This window comes from Cavia porcellus, unplaced genomic scaffold, assembly GCF_034190915.1.
Source record: "Cavia porcellus strain 051 isolate PalLab524CR breed Dunkin Hartley unplaced genomic scaffold, mCavPor4.1 scaffold_28, whole genome shotgun sequence".
NCBI classification, from domain to species: domain Eukaryota; kingdom Metazoa; phylum Chordata; class Mammalia; order Rodentia; family Caviidae; genus Cavia; species Cavia porcellus.
The window spans coordinates 48,326,705-48,349,549 of record NW_026947511.1 but is presented as its reverse complement, the minus strand read 5'-3'; the positions used below and the strand labels follow the sequence as shown (position 1 = coordinate 48,349,549).

Here is a 22,845-nt window from a genome sequence, read left to right as displayed (position 1 = left end):
ACTGTGCCTCCAGTGAGTCAAAGCAGTGGGACTTCGGATAGCTTGACAAGTTGCCCACTGCGGTGGGATCACTGACCCTCTAGCTGTTCCAATAATAGCACCGGGAATGTATGTTTGATTGGTTCTTCTTACCTTAGTTTCTTCTTGGTATGAGAGAATTCATCTCCCTCTGTTCGGGCCTCCCCACGCTGTATTATGTTGAATTCGAAGTTGACTATCTCAGGGAGCCTCTGTTGGCTTTAGAATTTTGATTAAATTTTTTAAAATCATTTTGATTGACTAGCAGAACTCACACATATTTATATTGTAGAACAGGACATAGCTTATATGTAGACATTTGGGAAAAAACATCTCTATTTAACACATGCAATACATCACATACCATATACAAATGAATATCATTGTTGTAATACAATTTTATTCTCTTTCTCTTTTCTATTTTTTGTCCTTAAAGCTGTATAGAGCCAATGATTTTTCAATCTATATTTATTTGAGAAAAATTTAACAAAATATTGTGGCACAATGTGAATTCAGAAGCCGGGGAGGAAGTCAAGTTAAACACAAAGGAGCCAGCAGAATTTGAAGCTGATCAGTCTGTACTGGGGCATCCCAGTCAGGGACAGGGTTGCAGGAAACAACCTCAGGGAAGACATGTCCTGTGGAGAACCTGGCCCTGTGATAGTCTTTCTCTTTCTGGAAGCATAAGAATCAAGCAAGAATGCTGGCACAACTGGAAAGGCAGGGACATAAATCCTTCAGAGTTGTCACCTTCACTTCAGCTCAGGAGCCCTGCAGAGACAGAGGACAGTGGTGTTTCCAGGCATCATTCTGAACACAGCTTCTTTCCTTTCTCAAGACCTCTTGTGACAATACTGCCATATAAAGAGAAAAACAAAAGATCTCCCTGAGCGAATGTACTTGACAGTGTAGACTTTTTGCTAAGTGGAAGAAGGAGGTTTAACACCAATTGCCTCATCAGAAGCTGAATTCAATGCCGTTCCTACTATTGCCCTCTAGTGTCTTGTCACAAATATCACCTCTTGTGGGGAGAGGAATTCTGCTTCTGAGGAGGCTGAAATTAACTGCCACCAGAATTCCTGGGAAATTTCCTGGGAAAAATAATGTAAAAGGGAGAATGATGACATGTGCAAACCTTCTCCTAAACGGACTCTTCCCAGTGTTGCATATGCAATTTAATATTTATCACCATGACTCACTCCAGTCACCATGGAGACGGGAGCACAGACTGAGCACAAAAGACCTAGGAAGCTTCTGTCCCAGACCCAATGGTGGTGGCTCTCCATTATTTGCCATTGTACCAGAGCCATTATTTGTATGCTAGCTAACCTTTCTCTGTAGACATAAGGTAGACTTTTCCTTTCAAATTCCTAGGAAATTTTGAGGTCACCGATGAAAGAAAAGTTTCATATAGGGCCATAGAAATGTGGAGAAAAAAACCTGCAAAGTCCTATTTCTTGCCCAGACACATCTTTGGAAAATCTCATGCACCAAAAAACTCCTTACCAAGCGACTCCTGAGGTAGATGAACATCCCCACCCCAAGGAAGAGCAGACCCAGCAAGAAGCCCCCAACTCCACTCAGTATCTTGCTCTGTGCAGATCCAGACTGTGTCCCTGAGGGGAGAAGCCAGGTTTAGGAATTTTTGTTCTAATTAAACTTCCTTCAATTGAGACACTGAATATCAAAGGCTTGAGACTGGAGGCTGATGCCTGCATTAAGAGAGATAGAATTGGTCACTCCTAGAAAAAAAGATTAAAAATCACTCTGAAAAGTCCTAAGTCATATAAGTGAAAGAGTTGCTGGCTCAGACTGAACACTGTAACCAGAAAAGGCTGCTGCTAAACTTCTCCCCCCCCCTGCCCCCTATGGACTTGATTGTAATCCTATATCCACATCCTTAAGGACCTGTGCGCCAATGAGATACCTATGCATCTCTAATGGCCTTAGGGCGCTGCCCTAAGCTTAGGCTATTTAGATTCCCCCACTCCACGTGTCCCAGAGAGTTCGCCAGAGAGAGAGTTCGCCAGAGAGAGAGAGCTCGCCGGATTCCAGCGGCCAGCGCCAGCCAGCACGCCAGTCTCCACTCCCCGTGTTGCCGGAGAGACCACCGGCCCCGGGTGCAGAGATGCTGCGCCCCGGGGCCGGTGGCGGTGGGGGGCCCCCTCCCCGCATTCCCGGAATAAAGTCACCGCTGCCCACTACTTTCACGGCCGTCCACTCCGCTCCATTCCTCCCACGGACTTCTCCCTGTCATCCCATCTTCCCCCTTCTCTCAGACCTAACAATAAGCACTGAGTTCATAAAATGCTACAACTCTGAAATAATATGGGAAATATAAACTTTGTGTCACTCAGTGAAGTGAAGTGCTCCATCCAGGATGGCAGAGCTAATGAACAGCAGAGGTGAGAGTGGACTCCACTTACCTGGAGAAGGGCCCTGCATCCTCCTCAGATCACAATGAACAGCTCAGCAAAAGCATCAGAAACACAAGCCCAGCCCAGAGGCAGGGTCTGAGGTAAGGGCAAAGGGTGACCCCACCTGTAACCTCATGGGAGGGCTCACACCAAGGACAATCACTTTTCTGTCTCATATGCACAATTAGTTCCCTCAGTGGCATAGGTATTATGGAAACCATCACAGAACTGCACCCTGTGGGTGCACAATTAGTACCCCCAGTGGCATAGGTATTGTGGAAACCATCATAGAACTCCACCCGTGGGTGTGCTGGAGGAGAGAATATGGAAGAAATAGAATTTGGGGGTAGGGAGAAGAGAAACCTGAAAGACCATTTATAGGTAGATGGGGCATTTATAGGGTCAGGAAGCTGCTGGCTTACTCCACTCCACCGTGACAGGGCTGCTCCAGCTCACGTGCTCCACCTGGCAGGCATAAACGTCTCCACTCTGAAGAACAGTTTCTAGCATGACCAGGGTCTGGAAGGTCCAGTCTCCATTCTGGATCAGGCCTGTGGACACCACCCCAGTCTCCTGCTCCTGTCCATTCTGGAACCATCTGACCTCAATGTGTCCTGGGTAGAAGCCACTCACAGAGCAGACCAGGAGGTTGTGGTGCTGCAGGGGTTGGGTCCTTGTGGGGTACACGTTCACCTTGGGCTCAGCTAGAAGAAAAAAGGCAGAGAGAACCAGTCAGGAGGCAGAGTATTCCACTCTTGTCTACCTCCTGCTCCATTCACAGGGAGAAGCCCTGGTGAACTTGCTCAAAGTTGGCACAGGGTCTAAGAGGAATCAGTGTCATGACCCTTGAATATAATCCAGACATCAAGGATGCACTAGAATTGAGATATTTTAAGGAAGAGTGTTTTGATGTTCATATCTGTCTGTCTCTGTCTTTCTGTGCATCTGTGCCTCTTTCTCTGCCTGTGCAATCTGTGCACACACGTGGGTGCGCACATGCACGCATACTCCTTCCCCACCCTCCCAGGCTGCCCCAGGGCCCTCGCACACCTCTCAGATGCACAGTCAAGTTCTGGGAAACCTCGTAGTTGAATCTACAGAAAGTGTTCACTGTGGCCCGCTCCTGCTCCAGGGCATCCTTCCACCTGTTCCAGACCTGGGCTGCAGCCTCTCCCCGCTCTGTCACAGCTTGGAACTCCCCCACATCGCTGTCGAATCTTGCATATTCTTCCAGGTTAAAGATGTGTCTCTCCAGGAAGCGCACTCGCTCTGTGCCATTGGAGAAGTGACATTCCGATTTAACGTACTCCATGAAACGGGCTGCGAGAACAGGGGCAATCCAGTCCAAGGCCATCCTCTTGGGAAGAAGTGCCCACAATAGAGGCCTCCATAAGACCAGTGTCCCCCGGTACATCTCTTACCTCCCAGAGGCAGGAGGAGCCCATGAGGACCCAGATGTCATTGGGGACCCAGTCCCCCTTGGTTCTGGGTGAGAACAAGACCCAGGGGCTGGGCAAACACTTGCTCCTCACCACAGCCTGGAAACCTACACCCCTGGCACCCTCCACACTCTCAGCCCATAGCTTCCCTCTTTACATAGGACCATCTCCTTCACTCTGGAAAATCTCCCTCATGCTGACCCAGTGCCAGGCCTCTGCTGCCCCTGGGAATCCAAAGAAGGGAAACCAAACATCTCCATTCCACTCCTGGAGCCTGAATTAGGGAAAGTGAGGTGCAAAAGCCAAACATGGTGAAGGTTAGACAAGAGGGAGAGGTGTGAGAAAGAGAAGCGTGAATTCTGTTAACAGCGAAGAGCAGGAAGATCTAAATGACAGCAAGTGTCAGAGAGACTCGGGTTGTGGCCCTCGGGTTGTGACAGGGAGGGTGAAGTCTGTGCTGTCACCAGAGGCCTATGCAGGGCACGCATGATTCCAGCATCCTGGCAGATCAGATCCAGCAACTGGTCCCAAAAGACAGGCTGGGGAAAGTGGTGAAGTGAGAAAGGGATGTTTCCAGGGGGGTTGCTCTGGCAAGGGACAGGAGAAAAGCGCCCCCAGCTCTGACTGTGGGATGTTGGCCACAGCTCCTGGTTGATCCTGGGGAAGAACAAAAGTGGAGGCCAGAAGCACACCTAGGAAGGAACCTGCTGAAACTGTGGCCTGGAGGTCACTGTCTGGGGACCCTTCCAACCACGCTCTCTTTCCTCCCTTCAGGGCCTCATTTTCCTCTGGCTTCTTGAGGTAATGTACATTCCTTCCTTTTGCAAATGCCATTACTTTTGCCTGAAATGCATCTCCTGTTTCTCCATGGTGTACACATTTGCCATACCACGCTCCTCTCTCTAACACTGGAACGAGGGTGCTCTTGTTCACAGCACGCTCCGCTCATAGACCTGCAGGTGTCTGGTGAGTAGTGCAGGACACAAACTCGGTACCTCAGTCTGTGTTTTGCCTTGTTCTCCTCTGCTACCTTAAACCTTGGGTCAGGTAGCTGCTGAACTCTGCACTCAGACATGTTCATCTTTTGAGAAGTGCTCCCCTAAACAGATAATCCTCCTCTAAAGGCAAACATCATAGTCAGCCACCAACCTTCCCATCATACCATTCCAGGCCATCTGCCCAGCCCTACCAGTGCCCGCCATGGCCTTTAGGAGGACACAGTCACCGTCCTCACCTCAACTCACCTCTCTGTTATTTCTTCCCAGTGGCTGGTTTCTAGGAGCAATGTTTTTGACCAATATATATTTTGTCATAAGAATTGAAGCTCTCCAGGCAGCGGAGAGTTTCTTTAGGAGTTGGGGTCTTCATAACTGACCCTGAGTGAAGCTGGAGCCAGAGCAACGTGCTTTCATGACCCTCAGTGAAGGACCTAAGAGGGTTCTGTCTTCTTCCTTTATTTCTTTTCAGAACTACATGAGAAGGATCTTAAAAGAAGCACATGCTAGAAGATTATCTATAATTTATTATCTGACCTCAAAATGTCACTTTGAAGTAGTATTTCACAAAATTAGGAGAGTTTTTAAATGAGAGTTTTTTAAAAAGTTACTTTTGTCACCATTTTTCTAAATGTTAAAGAGTAAAAAGACAAGGCCTCAAGCTTGATTCTGTGAGAAGGAAAGAAAACAAAGATCCCATCTAACAATCTCTGGGTCTTCTCCCCTACTTCAGAGTCTTTTTTTTTTTTTAATTTAAGAGGAAAAAGAGAAAAACACAAAACAAACCAAAGCGGTGTAAGGGTACACGTAATACAGAACTACAAAAAAACAAAACAAAACAAAAAAAAACAAAACAAACAAACAAAAAAAAAACATAACAGTAAGAAATCACCTGTTAGTATATTACATATTATCATCTTGAAAATAGTTCCTCAAATCACAGTATCAAAGAATACAAGGTGGACATTCAGAGTCTTAACTCTGGGTTAGGTGAGAGAAAACAATGGAAGTCTGGAGTGGTTTGGAGTGTCAGAGAAAGTGCTGCTGTGATTTACATCAGAATAAGAAGCACTGATTATATGCCCTGGGAGGATTTCAACTCACCTCTTTAGAGCTACAGATTTAACCTAAAAGTAAGGGAAAGGATTCTTATCCTGTTGTGGTATGGCCTTCGCATTTAAAATTACACTCTAATTTAATATAATTTCTTCATGCATTCTGGTTATTTTCTTGTCTGTCTGCCGGATAATCTGTTCTGAATAATAGGCTAATGTTGGGAGCCGCAGCCCCGAGCCCGGTCGCCTTACTTGGCGGACGTGAGGCCTGTAGGAAAGAGTAAAGCCTGAGGTAGATTACCCCTCCCATCGAGCACGTTAGTTTCCTGCTTACCGCGTAAGCAACCCACTCAACAATATAGTCTGCCTGGCAACTGATGATGTTAGCCAATCAGCTTGCCTTGCTTACTTTAACATGATTGGACACTGTATCCGTATATATACTGGTGCCACCCCTGGGGGGAAGAAGAAGCCCGGAAGTAGAAGCCCAGAAGGAGCCGCGGGGAGCGGACCAAAGGAGGCTTCGGCTGGGAGCGATCCCAGGGCAGGCTGTACGGAGAAGGAAAATAAAAGAAAAGGTTGTCCACTGCCAGACTTTGTCGTGTGTCCTTCCTGCCGGCCGGGAGCGACATCGACATTTGGCGGCCCGCACGGGGACTGATCACCCCCGAGACGTGACAGCGGACAACGCTCCAGTACAGAGCTGCGAAACAGGTGAGTTGGGGATAAGCCTGGGCTCTGGGTGGCGCGCACCTACAGGGCTTTTAGACTCCCCTCAGGCTCACGCGTAAGTGGCGGATTCCTTGGGCCTCACGCGGTGAGTAACATATTAAAAAATGGGAAACATGCTAGGTAGCAACACTAAGAGCGAGGGTGGTTGTGGAGAAAGCTCTCAAGAGCTTACAAAAGTACGCAGGGTATTTGAGCAGGCCCAGTCAGGGAGCTCCCGAGAGGGGCCCGTCAAGGGGAACAAAGATGCTAAGGAGAAGGACGGGGCTCTAGCCTCGGAGTCGTCTGACTCCGAGGACGAGGGAAAGTTGAATGGCAAGGAGGCCAAAGAGACCAGCTGTCAGGAGCCTAAGTCGCTCGATAAGGAGTCGCAGGGTTCTTTCCCAGCGTTGCGCCGTGAATTGCGCTCCGCTCAACTTGGTCTGCGGAGGAGTAGAGAGCTCCTGAGCGCTCCCCGGCGCGAGAGGGAGGCGAAGCCTTCCGCCCCACCTTGGGGGCTGTTCCCGGAGGCGATCCCTCGCCGCGAGGCAGCCGCCCGGGAGCTCCCTTCCCCTTCGCCAGAACAGGAAGTGATGCACGGGCCCCCATTTTCCGCCCAATCATGGCCGCCGTCTTATGCTCCGCCGCCGGCGGGTCGGTATTTTTACAGGCGGCTTTGGCAGGGGGGACGTTTGTCTCATGAGGTACATCCACCACCTGGGATAGATAGTGGCCCCTACGGGATATTTCCTGTACAAGTAGCTATGGGTCAGGGACGTAATGCATGGGAGCCTTTTGAGATAAAGCAGATTAGAGAACTTAAAAATGCAGTTACAACCTTTGGGCCGACTGCGCCTTACACCATTGCCATGCTGGAGAACCTGTCTTCTGGGCCCCTCACCCCCGCGGACTGGATTCAGCTGGCAAAGGCGTGTCTGCCCTCGGGTAGTTACCTGGATTGGCGAGCCTGGTACGCAGAGTTCTCTGCAGAGCAGGCTGAGAGAAACGCCAATCGGGGAAACCGGGGGTGGAACAAGGAAATGCTTATGGGAGAAGGTCGGCACGCTGATGATCAGACTCAGTTCCCCGGCGCTGTCTATGAACAAATCAATGCCATAGGGCTCCGCGCCTGGAAGCAGGTAAGTGGTGCCGGAACAGCCTCCTTGTGTCTTTCAAAAATAATTCAGGGTACCACAGAGCCATTTGTTGACTTTGTGGCCCGAATGCAAGATGCTGCCGATAAGATATTTTCTGATCCGGGAGTGGCTCGACCGCTGGTAAGGCAGCTGATTTTTGAGCAATGTACAAAGGAGTGCAAGGCAGCGATAGCTCCTCATAAGAACAAGGACCTCAACGCCTGGATTAGGATATGCAGAGAGATAGGGGGGCCGCTCTCCAACTCGGGAGTGGCTGCTCTCCTGGCCGCGGCTGTACAGCAGAGGGGACCTCGCGGGTTAGAAGGGGAATGTAAGGCTAAAGGGTGTTTTGCCTGCGGGGAGCCAGGACACATTAAACGTCATTGCCCAAACAATGCAGATGCTAGGCCTCGCCCTAGGAATGAAGAACCATATGTTTGTGGGCGATGCAAGAGGGGATCACACAAAGCTGAGGAGTGTAGGTCGGTCTTTGATGCTCAGGGCAACCGCATTTGTGGACGAGATGCTAGAGGGCAAAAAAACGGCCAGAGGGGGCCCCCTTCACAGGCGGGCCCCCGCCCCAGAGACAGGACAGCTCAGGATGGCAGCCTTCAACAAGGGCCACCCCTGGGTCAGCAGGTGTGGACCTCAGTGTCGCCTCCAGACTTATATTAGTGCCTGATATGGGTGTTCAAGTGGTTGAAACCACCTTTAAGGGACCGTTACCCGAAAATTCCGTGGGTCTGGTGATCGGGAGATCCTCCACGGCCCTTCGGGGTCTCGTAGTAGTCCCGGGGGTCATAGACTCAGACTACACAGGACACATTAAAATTATGGTTCAATCTCTTGTGGGTACTATGGTAATCAATAAAGGAGACAAGATAGCGCAGCTCTTGCTGCTCCCCAGTCTCCACAAGAGATTTCCCTCAAAGCAGAAAATTAGAGAAAGTCAAGGTTTCGGTTCCTCAGGGGAAGTCTTCGAGGGACTCCATATAATACTTGATAAAAGGCCCATGCTCTCACTTAAGGTCAATGGCAAGAATATAACAGGGCTCCTAGACACAGGAGCTGACCGTTCCATTATCTCTAGAAAGGATTGGCCCTCCAACTGGCCCACCAACACTGCAGATAACACGCTGCAGGGCCTGGGGATGGTGTCAGCTCCTCAGGTTAGTGCTTCAACCCTGCTCTGGTGCGATGAGGAGGGTCATCAGGGCCATTTCCAACCATTTGTGTTGCAGTTGCCAGTGTCTCTATGGGGAAGGGACATCCTCACTCAGATGGATGTCACGCTTACGTCAAACTGCTCCCCCCAGGCTAAGGATATACTCAGGAACCAGGGATATACCCCCGGCAAAGGCTTGGGCAATGCCCTACAGAGTCGGACATCCCCAATACCAGTAGAGAATAAAAAAGGTAGGCAAGGGCTGGGTTTTTCTTAGGGGCCGCTGAAGAAGCTCTCCTACCCACTTCGATCAAAATCACATGGAGGTCAAATGATCCGGTTTGGGTACCTCAGTGGCCCCTGCCTAAGGAGAAGCTATTAGCCTTGTCAGAAATAGTCAGTACACAACTTAGATTAGGACACATTAAGCCGTCAACCTCCCCATGGAACACCCCCATTTTTATAATTAAGAAAAAGTCTGGCAAGTGGAGGCTGCTCCATGATCTAAGGGTGGTCAACGCGCAGATGCAGTCCCTGGGGGCGGTCCAGAGGGGGCTGCCAGCTCTCTCAGCCATCCCTCAGTCCTGGCCAGTTTATGTTATAGATCTTAGAGACTGTTTCTTCTCAATCCCCCTGCATCCAGAGGACACTCATAGGTTCGCCTTTACTTTACCCACCATTAACCAAGAAAGCCCTGATCTCAGATACGAGTGGATAACGCTGCCCCAAGGTATGGCCAACAGTCCCACTATGTGTCAGATTTACCTTGATTCCCTACTGGCCCCCCTACGGAAATCCTTTCCCAAGATAAGATGTGTGCATTACATGGACGACCTTTTGCTCAGCGGCAGGGACCCAGACATGCTAAATAATATGCTCGGCCAGTTGGTCGAGGCCCTGAGACAAGCTAATCTACATGTTGCCCCCGACAAGATTCAGGGAGGAGAAATGGTGACCTACTTAGGCGCGAAAATCTCCCCTATGCTAGTCTCTCCACAGAAGGTCACCATTAGGACGGATGGCGTTAGGACCCTAAATGATATGCAAAAGCTATTGGGAGACATTAATTGGATTAGGCCATATTTACATATACCAAATTCAGATCTCAAATCCCTGTTCGACCTTCTGAAGGGAGACCCAGATATAGCCTCCCACAGGAGGCTCACTCCTGAGGCAAGAGCTGCCTTACAGAGAGTGGAAAAAGCCTTAGGTGGGGCTACCTTACACAGAATTGAACCAGGGCGACCCTTTGATGTCTGTTTGCTACAGACTAGTCTACAGCCCACAGCGGTGATTTGGCAGAAAGGACCATTACTGTGGATACACCCTAAGGTCTCACCTGCAAAAGTCATAAAGCATTACCCGGAGGCAGTCGCTTCATTGGCCCTTGAAGCGCATGATAGAGCTGTCCAACATTTTGGCTCAGGACCACAAGCCATCCGAGTACCCTATACCGCCAGCCAGATCAAGACCCTGGCTGCCTGCATAGATACATGGGCCATTCTGAGATGTGTTTTCCATGGGGATATAAACAATCAATACCCTAAAGACCCTATCTTGTCATTTGTCACTCAGCACCCTATAATTTTTCCAAAGGTTACTGCCTCTGAGCCATTAGTCCCAGCAACTACAATATACACAGATGGCTCCAAGACGGGGATAGGCGCCTATGTGATCCTAGGCAAGCCCCCGGTTACCATACAATTTGAACCTGATCAGCCTCAGGTGGTGGAACTGCAGATCGTTAAAATGATTCTTGAACGGTTCTCAGAAGCCATTAATATTGTCTCCGATTCTAGGTATGTGGTCAATGCTATGCAAGTGCTTGAGACTGCCGGTTTAATTAGATCCACTTCCACAGTGGCTGGGCTGTTCCTGTCTATCCAGACATTGCTTCAGAACAGACACCATAAGGTCTTCACCACCCACATAAGAGCACATACATCCCTGCCAGGGCCTATGGCACAGGGGAATGCGGCTGCTGATACTGCCACTCGCCCGTTATGGATTTTTACCTTACTAACACCAATCGAGCGAGCCCGTGCCTTCCATGATAAGTTTCATGTCAATGCCAGGACACTAGCAAACCATTTCCATGTTTCCAGAGCAGATGCACGAGATATCGTGTGACTATGTGACTCCTGTGCCACATACAAACCTGCCATACCGATGGGAGTAAACCCTCGAGGTTTGATCCCTGGTGATGTTTGGCAGATGGACATCACACATATACAGGAGTTTGGGACTCTTAAATATGTTCATGTTTCCACAGACACCTGTTCTCACGTCATATTCGCAACAGCAGAAACAGGTGAAAAAGTGTCTAATGTGATCAATCATTGCCTGGCGGCTTGGGCCGCATGGGGCAAACCAAAAATATTAAAAACTGATAATGGACCAGCCTATATAGGCAAAGCCTTCAATGAGTTCTGCAAAATGATGGAGGTCCAATTAAAACATGGTATCCCATACAATCCCCAAGGTCAAGGAATCATTGAGCGGGCTCATAAAAGCCTCAAAAAAATTTTACAAAAACAAAAAGGGGGAGTAGGCCAAGGCCTGGCCCCAAAGGCACGATTATCCATGGCACTATTCACACACAATTTTTTAAATTTAAATAATGATAATTGCTCCCCAGCCGTGGAGCACTGCAACCCTTCCCCCAACCATAAAGGGTGGGTGAAGTGGAAAGATGTCCTGACAGGACAATGGATGGGCCCGGATCCAGTGGTCAGCTGGAACCGAGGCGCGGTTTGTGTTTTCCCACAGGAATCGGGACGAGAACCACTGTGGGTACCGGAGAGACTGACACGGGCGACAAAGCCCTCGACTGAAGATCAGACCTGCCCTACCGGAGATCCATCACAGACCAACCAACAAGATGAATAGAAATAGCGGTAGCCCGAAATGGACAAGAAGATCCTCAGGCATATGCATGGCTCGCTCGCCTAGCCTACGATCGAGTCTAGGGACGGTGAGCTTCCCACACTCCTCCTCTAAAAAATTATGATATAACAGGGTAGGAGAGTCAATGACGGGTAAGAGCGTACTCCCCCGGTGCGACTCAACCTAAGCCAGGCCCTACCCCATCCTGCACGTAAGCCGCTGGACTGTTAGATGCTGCCCAGGTCTAAATTTCTCTCCGAGGGGATTTCTTTACGGAGAGAAAATGAGTGCAAGCTTGTGTGCATCCAGTTTCCGTCCAGTTTGTGCCTGGCCCTAGAAAAAGGACGAGGGCCTCAGGGCCTTGGCAGACCATGGGACGGCCGACCAGGGTCTAAGCCAAGGACCTACGGTGGGCCTACACATAGGGCATAAGCCTCTGCACCCAGTCCAGGAAGGGCTACGATGCGCACATTCATAAAAAATAAAAAAGGGGGAGATGTTGGGAGCCGCAGCCCCGAGCCCGGTCGCCTTACTTGGCGGACGTGAGGCCTGTAGGAAAGAGTAAAGCCTGAGGTAGATTACCCCTCCCATCGAGCACGTTAGTTTCCTGCTTACCGCGTAAGCAACCCGCTCAACAATATAGTCTGCCTGGCAACTGATGATGTTAGCCAATCAGCTTGCCTTGCTTACTTTAACATGATTGGACACTGTATCCGTATATATACTGGTGCCACCCCTGGGGGGAAGAAGAAGCCCGGAAGTAGAAGCCCAGAAGGAGCCGCGGGGAGCGGACCAAAGGAGGCTTTGGCTGGGAGCGATCCCAGGCTGTACGGAGAAGGAAAATAAAAGAAAAGGTTGTCCACTGCCAGACTTTGTCGTGTGTCCTTCCTGCCGGCCGGGAGCGACATCGACAGGCTAATGTGCCTGCAGCTGATCCATTTTAAAAAGTGGAGATTATATCACCTTTTTAAAACTTGTTTTTTCCTTACACATTTCTGGCTCTGTTAGGTTACCCCCTGCCATACACACACACAGTTATACAAACATTCCAGGGCTACAGAACGCACTTTAGATATTAAAATGGAGCTGCTAGGCTCCAAATCTGCATAAGTTTTGCAAATAAGAACCTTAATCTTTAGTTACCTAAAGATTATATGGCTTAGTTAAGTATTTTTCTGTGTTTAACTTCTATGTAAATGTTATCCTCCGAATATCTATTTAAGTTGGCCTATAGATAAGTAGACACCTGTAACTAGCCCAAATGCCTTTTTCTTAACAATGAGTTAATTTAAATTGGTCGTTAAAATAAAGATGCCTTTAAAATTGTGAATGTACATTTTGCTTAACCTACCAGGTGAATTCATTAAAGACCTAAGGTACAATGTTCATGGCTTTCTGTACTTTAAGTATTAAGCTGTTTAGGGCTTATTTTCTTTTAGTAAAAACAAAACAAAGCAAATTATAAATATATATATATAATGTATATATGTATATATATTATGTGTTTAGAGTATTAACTATGCTAGTCTATTACCTTGATATACATAAATAATCTAAAATAATTGTAAGTCACTGTAAATGAGATTAATGTTTATAAATACTTATAACAACATTTAAGTCATAAGTTACTAAGTTCAAGTGTTTTTGGCTTGTTAACATTTTAAATACTAATATATTTACGTCTACTAAATGTATTTTCATAAATCATTAACATATAAGAGGAAAGATTTAAGGTTGCTTTCTTCATAAAGGTGCTGAGTGTTAAAAAATTCCAATACATAGTTTTAGATGAAAATAATATGTAATATTTTTTCCCTTAAGTGGGGACCCTTGGGTCTAAGGAACTGCTGGATGAAACTTCCCTCTGTGGCTAAAACAGCAAATTTCTGAATCAATTTGCTTCAGTTCTCACCACTGCTGGGTGGCTTCTCTAGTTTTCCCCAGAGTCTTACTGGGCTTCACCTAACATAGTTATACAATATTATTATATGTGATTAAATTGGTTATAATTCAAAAACTAGGTTGAGTTTTCTGCACCTTAAGCAAAAAGATTTTCTTTAGATAATGAAGTGCCAGTGATTAAACTTTCAAAAAACTAGGGAAAAAAAGGTTTTTGTTCTATCAAAAAAATTTCCTGACTTTTCTGTTAACTTTTGATTATGTAAAATGAGTTTTACGAGTTAAATTTTAAACATTTGCTTGTTCTGAAATCTTTTTAATAATCAATTTATAACTAGTAAAATGAGCATGAGCAATTATTATCTTAGGTTACAGCACACCCTCTACATAACTGGATGCACAACAAAATACGTGTACAACATCTGAGAACAAAATATGCCACAAGCCTGAGCTCTGTCTAATGTGAAGTTTATAGAGTTAAGATTATGTAAGCTTTACTTGATCTATAGTTGTTGATTTTGACTAAACAAGCATTTTTGTTACTGTATGAGTGAGTTACACATCTATATTGGGTAATAAGACTTTCCAGCTAGCAACACTGCATCCTAGCCTTCTAAAAGATCTAAAATTATTTAATTTTTGTGTTAATGCTGTTAAAATTTGTAGATCTGTTAAATATAAAAATTACATGACTATGACTATATTATTGAGCTAGATTCTAAATTTTATCTCAAAAATGAAAAATAAGTTAGTATATGGGAAAGAAATGTAGCTGTGATGCTATTTCTTGCCAAAATCTTGGTGTATTTATATGTTTAGGTGTCTCGAGAAACCTACTAAACTTAGAAAATTTTAGAAATTTTTGAAAAATTCTAAAATGCAACACTTAGGGAAACACTTTATTACATTGGTGTCTTCAATCACAATTGTTTGTAATAATATAATATTATAATAATATAATTTAGGCTTATGTTTATGTTTTCCTCACTGGATTGTAATAGTTACATGTGTCTAAATACTAGATGGTCCAAGGTGCATAACTCTAATATTTAAAAATTGGACCTGAGTTTCTTCTAAAGTACATCTATAATCAAGGATATTCTGTTTGAAAAGACACATCATTAAGAAAAACAACTACAAACTGTGATAAGGATTTTTATGTCATCTAATATTTTGTAATTTGATAAATGTAACCTATTATTGGTGGTATTTTGTACTAAAATGGGAATTTAAAAGTATGTTTGTAGAAATACTAAAAAGAACCTATGTAGCAGAAGGACCACAGAGAGGCCAGCCTTGGGCTACATAGTGAGTTCAAGGTGAGACTCTATTAAAAAAAAAAAGAACAAAAAATTGCTAGAATACTATATAGTGTTTTACACCATATAGATATTGATAGGATGGAGTGTGGCAATATTGATTTTTTGTTACAAGTTAGTGACCCTTATCTTAGGAGAAAGTATTCTGATGTTAGTTGGGAAAAGTATATTAACATCACAAATCCAAAACCCTAATTTCCAAAGTGCATCTGTTTCTAAGTGTTTGAAGGCTGGAATTGCAGATGTATATGTTTTATCATATCACTAATATTAGTATAAAGAGAGTTTTTGATTAAAAAAGAAACAAGAGTGAGAGAAAGTAGATGAGCTTGTTGTCTACCAGAATAACTTAAGTACAAGATGATGATGCTAGAACTGTGGCCATATCCTGATACAAAATAAAAAGAGGTTGCAATGGGCTTTGAGCTCTCTCTTCTGGCCACATCCACAGGACCTGTGCATGGATAGGATGACAAAATTGCACAAAAGTCAGTGCATGGTGTGAGTGCCATTATTCCTAATGCTTTCCACATAGCTCTTTTAAGTCTATCAATTACTCTACAAAGTGTCTGTTATCTTCCTTATTTTGTTTGAAGTAATTTAAAGACAGAGGGATTAACTGAATTACCAACTGTCATACATTTTTGTGAAAGTCTGAGCAAGTATTTGAAATCAGAAAATCTGGCGGTAGTTTTCTAATATTTATTCAGTACATATACTTCAGTAAAAACTGCCTGGAGCGATAGCATCCAAGAGAGCCAAATACATGTGCCCTGTGCATGGCACTGCCATGGGGAAACCGGGGCATCAAAGGAAAAACTATTTTGAAGAGAACAATTGAGGAGAACAATTTGCTGAAAAATTCAGCAAGGAGGGTATGGGAATCCTAAGCAGCATGGAATGTCTGAAAGGCAAGTTACAGAAAAGAACAAAAGTATTGCAACTTCAAAACCTGTGACTCCCCCAACTTCCAGGAAAAGTTGAGCAGGAAGATACCGGCAACATCATATGCTCAGATCTATTTCTCTTACCAATTTCCCCATTTGTATCCCTTGGAACCTTCCCTAATACTTCCTTTTAATGTCCAAATGACAGAAAATGGAAACAGATACAATGCCTGTATTTCTCAAGCTAAATCAGAACTTTTAACCACTGACCAAGGTTTCCCAAATACCAGGACCTTTCCCTTTACTTTAAATAGCACTTTAGCCTAATAATCTGCACTTCCTCACATGGACTTTGGGATCGTTACCAATTTAAACTCATGCTGAACTAGAAACCCTCCCTGCGGATATCAAACTAGCTGGCAGACTAGGGTTTCATTAAGCCACAAGAACAGTAGCTGGCACATGAACAGCCATGCTCTGGATCCCTCTGCCCACCTCTTCAAGTAATCAAAGAACATTTAGGCACTCCTTAATTATATGGTTATCCCCAAAACTAAGTAGTCTATGTTAGTAGGAGGCTTTCCAAAGATGAAATAGTATTATCTTAAAGTGTCTCCGACACAGCATTGCAAGGTTCATACAGTGTGAAAGTCAGAGGACAGTGACAGGTGATGGATGACACCTGGTTATGCACTGTCACGTGCTAGACAGAAGAAGCTATGTCACAGGTCCTGGTGACGCATCGTCTGGGAGAGTTCCTTCCGGTTTCCTTTCACTGCTCATACACTTTTCATAGAAAACTTCCTTTCTGTTGCCATAACTTGATATAATAAGGGGAAGGGTTAGACTGGAAATCATTTTACCATGATTTCTGCATTGCCTCACATCCCTGATGAAATACAATGTAAGGCTGGAAAGGTTTGATTGGAGGGAAGGTGGGTACACGCAGCCTACACAGAGGCATCATATGCAGGCCTTGCACAGAGGATAAACAGATGCGTTCTCTTTGGTGATAATCATTTAGAATTAACATGATAAAGATAATTAGTCACAGAAAAATATCACATTTAAAAATTTTATTTTAAAGAGAGAAAAGAAAAAAAACCAAGATGCAAACAATCAAAAAACAGCAACAAAATCAAAATGACAACATCAAGAAAAAAGAAAAGAGTGACATAGGTTTTCAAAACAAGATGATAGTAATTTAACAATGATTGTTATATTGCACATTGTTATCTTCAAGATAGTTGCTCAGGTTACCAGAAAAAGGCATGCACAATATTAAGTCACTTGACCTGGACATGGTAAGACTATTAGCCTTTCATTCTCCCTCCCATAGTACTTTAGCACCCAAGATATACACTTACATCTGGTGTCCCTGCTCAAAGCCCCAGGAGGGTTCAGCACCATCAGTATTACAGTCAGAGCTGCTATGCAGGAATTTGCAGGAAGCCACAGATGCATCACGCTGGAAAACAGGAAACGATGAGTGTTAGAAGAGCAGACAAGTTTTGTGCAGTGAGAGCTATACCCCTGTGTACCCACCGCCCTAGTAATGAGAACCAACGCTCTTTCATGCAGCCTGGTCATTACAGTGTCGAAGTTCCAATCAGCATCAGAGATTTTTAGCATCACAAGTTGCTAGGCAGAGATTCAGCATAAAGGTATTCCTCTGATAATTACAACTTCCTTCTTTAAAAGGCCTGTTTCATTTTAATAGTTCTGCATAGGATTGGGTCCCAAACTCTGAGCTATAGATGCTGAGTGTCTTTTACAGTCCGATCATCTTTAAAATCTCTAGAAGTATGTGTAGTGGTGACAAGTTTTGCTCCTGTATCTTGCCTATGTCATCCATGGATTAAATAGATTCTCAAAGAAAGAGATGATTGCAATAATTAGGGTCATGGGCTCCAATTTCCCCAAGCCACCCTGTTGTATTGAAAGTTGTATAACAAGCAGACCGCGAAGTAAGAGGAATCAACCCCACAGGAGTAGCTCATTCTCCCTCCTGTGGAGCCTTTGTGAATAATCAAGTTGATTTCATTTAGGTAAATGTTGCTAACTTGAATAATATCACAAAGTTTACTTTTCAAGTGTAGAAATTTGTTCATTTATAAGGAAAGACCATTAAAAATCAATGATGGAAATATTTTATTATTCATTTTCAATTACACACACAGTATCTTTGGTGTTTGCAGGATGAAAAGTAAGAAGTTCAGTAATTCATCTGGTTCTTCACTGTCCACACCACCTGGAATAACAGGGCAATGAACTAGCAGATCTGCAAAACAGAATTTTGAAAAATAAACTGGTCAGTATTTGTACTGGATAGAAGGTAGCTGTTTTTCAACAGCATAACTGACTTGAGTCTAGATGGAGGAGATCAAAGAGGATATCAGAAAGAGCAAAGATATCCCTTGCTTTTGAGTAGCAAGCACCAACATAGTAAAAATAGCTATATTTCCAAAATTTTTATACAGATTTAATGCAATCCCAATCAAACTACCAATAGCATACCTCAGAGAACTAGAGAAAACACTTCTAAAATTAATTTGGAAACAGAAGTGACCTGGTATAGCAAAAACAATTCTGGGCAACAATGACAAGGCAGGAAACATTATAATTTATGACTTTGAATTATTCTCCAGAGTTCCTCTGATAAAAACACCTTTGCAGTGGAAAAAAAGACCAAAACCCAAAAAACAACAGACCTGAGGATCAGTAGAACAGACTGGAAGATGCAGAAACAATTCCAAATGTACTCAGCCACCAAAGGTGCCAAACACGTTCACTGGAAGAAAGATAGACTCTCTAATACATGGTGCTCAAAAACCTGGCTTTCCATATGCCAAACACTAAAACTAGACCCATGCCTATCACCATGCACTAAACTAAAGTCAAAAAGGATTGACAATCTAAATATTAAAACAGAAACACTAAATCTACTGGAAGATAGAATAGGTAGAACTCTTTAAGACTTAGGTGTAGGCAAAGACTTCACGAATAAAACTTTGATCTGCTTCTTCTTGTGTCTCCAGTAATTTACAATCTCACAGTTCTCTTTCTTTTAAATTTATAGTCAGGTGAAACTCAGAATCTTTTCAGCATTGCATTTTGATATATTACTCAAAGACTCAAATATACAGGGTCTTGAAATGTTAAACCACAAATACCTTTTTTTTTCCTGTTTTCAGGGGGAGTTCGAATGCAGTCCCCCACTACCATGGATTATGCCACCGAGTTTCCCACGTTTGGGGAAATTGCAGGACTCAGTACATCCGGAGTGCGATGGATGAGCCTATGTCGCAAACATAGACACACTGAGCTCTACTAGAAAGCAGGTTCCTCTCCCTGTCTCCAAGACTGGCCTTCCAGTAACTCTGTAAGGTCCAGTGGAGAGGAACAATCAATTCCCAGACACTCTGCCCAGTGGGTTGCAAAATACCATGGGTGGGTACACCATCACCCACCCCATTGACGTGCAACTGTTTTCTTAACACCCACCGAAAGACCTATAATGTTGATCAAAGTGTATTAACAAAGAATTCCTTAAGGCAGGACAGCTTATTTATTTATTTATTTATTTATTTATTCATTCATTTATTTATTTATTTTAAAAAGCAAAATAGACAAAAGGACAAAAATAATACAGCACTTCAAAAAAATAGAAATTAATACTAGTTAATATGCTGCATATTGTTATCTTGAAGTAGTTGTTCAGGTTATAAGATCTAGGCATAAAAAAGATCAAACAATGAAAGTACAAACTGTTCTTTTTGATGGACTAACAGAGATTAGTAGTATGGTTATCTATCTTGCATACATATACATATACATACATATATACATATACATATACACAGTTATATATGCATATCTACATATGTACAATCTTTTCCTTTCTTTTATCCTTTCTCCTATCCCAGTTGTTCTTTCCTTTTGAGCACTTTCTTTCTCTTTGATGATTACATCATCTATTGTACATTTTGGATCACATTGCTCTTTCAGTTTATTATTATTATGATGAGGATTATATTTTTATTCTAGGAAGACAATATGATATTTATAAATATGAGTTTGATTTATTTTATTTATGAGTGTAGTTTCAAGTAAGGCAAGACATCTTATATAAAAATATATGTTTGTATAATTTGCTGAAGAAGGACCTAACTCTCTCAGGAAAATCTAATGTTCACTGCTGTCTCACAGCATCATCTTTAATACATTTTTCATGTCAAATATGATACTCTAAAAATCAAATATTTTGATAATGTCATTAATTTACTAGGACCCTAGTAATAGAATTCGATTGTACTGCTCTTTCCACAGTAGCCAACTGGCAAATATGAAAAGAAACAGCCATGAAATGCATATCTACAGATGCGTTTGTGTTACCATTAATCTTCACAGCATCATTCCCTTAACCGGGACCCAGAGTCTCCCCATGGCACAGAGAAACCCCTGGGTAGAAGAAGCATACAGACCTAATGCTAGAATCATAGAGCCCCATTCTGGCAGAATTCAGCACATAACCTGAGCTGTCTAAAGGAAGTCTAATGTTAAACTCAAACATGAATTTCCTCAATATGATACTTAGACACTTCATATACTTACCACATTGCACACATAGCTCCAGTGTGAAATGTTTGTTTTTTTCCTCTTGATATCTGGAGTGCTAGAAGGTTACATAATGAAAAATAGAAAGAAAATAAATGAAAGTCTAAGAGTTATAATGGAAGGAAAACGTTCATTAATTAAAACAGCAACTATTTTAAAGATGTAAATTATCTTAAATCTGTATTCAAATAATTGCACAGACCATCATGACAAGTTCATTGCTTGCTGTTTTGGGACACTTTATTTCTTCTATTTGCTATTGGGAAAGTGTATAAACTACCACTTTGTTTTAAAACTTCATTTGTAAATGCTAAGGTCTGAATTAAATACAGAATGTTTGAAAAATAACAACACAATGGACAGAATTGAGCTCAACATACCAAGATCTCCTGTACGATTCTAGTATAGTGTCGAATGTCCACAACTTGCAGCATGGAATAAATTTTAAATTCTAGTACTCAGTCTCTTCCAAACACAGTGCTCTAATCTATGATAGCCCCACAGAGCAAGAGGGGGAAAAGGGTCCTTTCTATAAATTCTGAGCAGAGAAATTTTGCCATAACACCTACGCAAATTACCAATCCCAGCTCAATTAAATATTTCCTAGGACTTAACACTGAAGCAATTAGTTATTTAGTTTTCTCTGAAACGTAGTTTAAGAAAGCTATAGTTTCTTTATCACATGAAGGGAGATACAAATTGTCCATTTTTGGCCCACTTTGAGAGGTCACATGGAAAGAGTAAAGGAGGCTACAGATTATTTGTCCCCATCCCTTTCCTGCACTGACTCTGAGACCAATACAGCTTCAGAGACTGGACCTAAGCAATCTTCCAGCTGTCACTTTTCTGTCTGAGAGAACATACTTTCCAGGCTCTGGGCCCATCAAAGAAGTCGATGCTGATGAGACCATATAGGCCATGTTAGAAACTCTGGCCCCACATGGAAGACTTTGGCCCAGAGTCCAGGTTGAGTCTGCTGAGGATCCCAGGCCAGGGACCCTCTGCGTGGGTCCCCAGGAGACTGTTCTGGAGAGAGCCAGCCCAATGAGCCCAATCAACCAGCATCACGGAAATCAGTACAAGGAAGGAAGGTTCAGTCTCTTGTTCTTCACATAACAGAGATGTCACTTGGATGTGTTTTCCAAAATTTTCATCTGCATTCACAAATCTCCTGACACATAGTGGTTAGTTCTTCTCACTATCTTTCTAGTGTTTATAGGATCTGAAATAATGTCACCTTTTAATTCCCAAATGAAAAGAATTATGTTCAAAATACATAATTTGGATTTTTTCCTCCTGATTAATTTTGCAAGTGCTACACACACACACACACACACACACACACACACACACACAGAACCAAAAAGCAAACAAAACATAACAGAAATCTGGCTTTATTCATTTTATTTCATCTATTTTCAACTTTAATGATTTTCTCTTAAATTTATTTGTTCCTTTACTTCATTTTGAGTTAAATTCATTTTTATTTTTGCAAATTCTTAAAGATTTAGATTCTTGACTTTTATATATTTCTCCTTTTAAAATATCAGAATATAAATTTATCTACTTACCTTGAAGTGTAAGGGCACAGTTACAAAAACAGTAAAGGCACGGTTATAAAATAGCAAAGTTACAGGCATGTTAGAGTAAGTCAAACATCAAATAGCGACCTCTGCCAGGGCTCCAGCTGCTTGTCACACAAGTGAAAGAGTTTTGGCCCAGGCTGGACACTGTAGCTGGAAAAGCCTCAGCCAGAACCAAGGAGCTCCATCTCCCCCACCCCTAAGAATTTACCTATGGCACCAAACAAAGACCAATGGGTTACCTGTGCATCCCTAATGCCCCCTTAGGTTCCACCCCAAACCAAGGCTACTTATATGCCCCCACTCCACGTGTTCCATGGAGAGATCGCCGACCCCAGGGGGAGATGCCATGCCCCAGGGGATCAGGGGTGTCTCTCCCTGCATTCTCAAAATAAAGGTCATTTATATTTCATACTTCTTATCTTTTCAGCCACCACTGGTCCCCCACAGTTCTATCATATGGTTTCCTGACCGAGAACGGCAGGCAAGAGACTCCTGGGGCTTTCCAGTTTGAGTCCCCTACTGTTTAGGGGGACCAGCCTGCATCCTGCATTAATTCCTCACTTCTACACTCAGGAGCTGTAAACTTGTTGCTGCCAGTTCGCAAACAACACCAACCCAATTTACCACAGGTGAGCAACCCCCCAGAGATTACCACTGGGCCAGGCCCCAGGCAGGTTTTCTCCCCCTTTCTGTGGGTTTGCATAAAGCTTTCATGTCC

General features: G+C 43.7%; 1 protein-coding gene across 2 annotated transcripts; it reads right to left on the bottom strand.

Moving 5' to 3' along the window:
* Positions 1 to 425: 425 nt before the first annotated feature.
* On the bottom strand, positions 426 to 17,489 carry LOC100720632 (H-2 class II histocompatibility antigen, I-E beta chain-like). Of its 2 annotated transcripts, XM_013156543.3 has the most exons (5): positions 17,292 to 17,489; positions 3,486 to 3,755; positions 2,858 to 3,139; positions 1,525 to 1,634; positions 426 to 789 (listed from the first exon to the last, which is right to left on the bottom strand). In XM_013156543.3, the coding sequence occupies exons 1-5, from the start codon at positions 17,386 to 17,388 to the stop codon at positions 781 to 783; spliced, it is 768 nt and encodes a 255-aa protein (XP_013011997.2). In that variant the 5' UTR covers positions 17,389 to 17,489; the 3' UTR covers positions 426 to 780. The 2 variants fall into 2 exon arrangements, with proteins under 2 accessions (XP_013011997.2, XP_063095176.1); XM_063239106.1 differs by lacking the exon at positions 1,525 to 1,634.
* Between the last annotated feature and the right edge of the window lie 5,356 nt (positions 17,490 to 22,845).

Coding starts and splice junctions, on each gene's coding strand:
- LOC100720632 (XM_013156543.3), bottom strand. CDS start 17,388: ATGCATCTGTGGCTTCCTGCAAATTCCTGCATAGCAGCTCTGACTGTA. Junction 3,140..3,485: donor CTTGACTGTGCATCTGAGAG/GTGTGCGAGGGC, acceptor TTTTTCTTCTAG/CTGAGCCCAAGGTGAACGTG. Junction 1,635..2,857: donor CCCTGTCACGGTGGAGTGGA/GTAAGCCAGCAG, acceptor TTCTCCCCTCAG/GGACACAGTCTGGATCTGCA.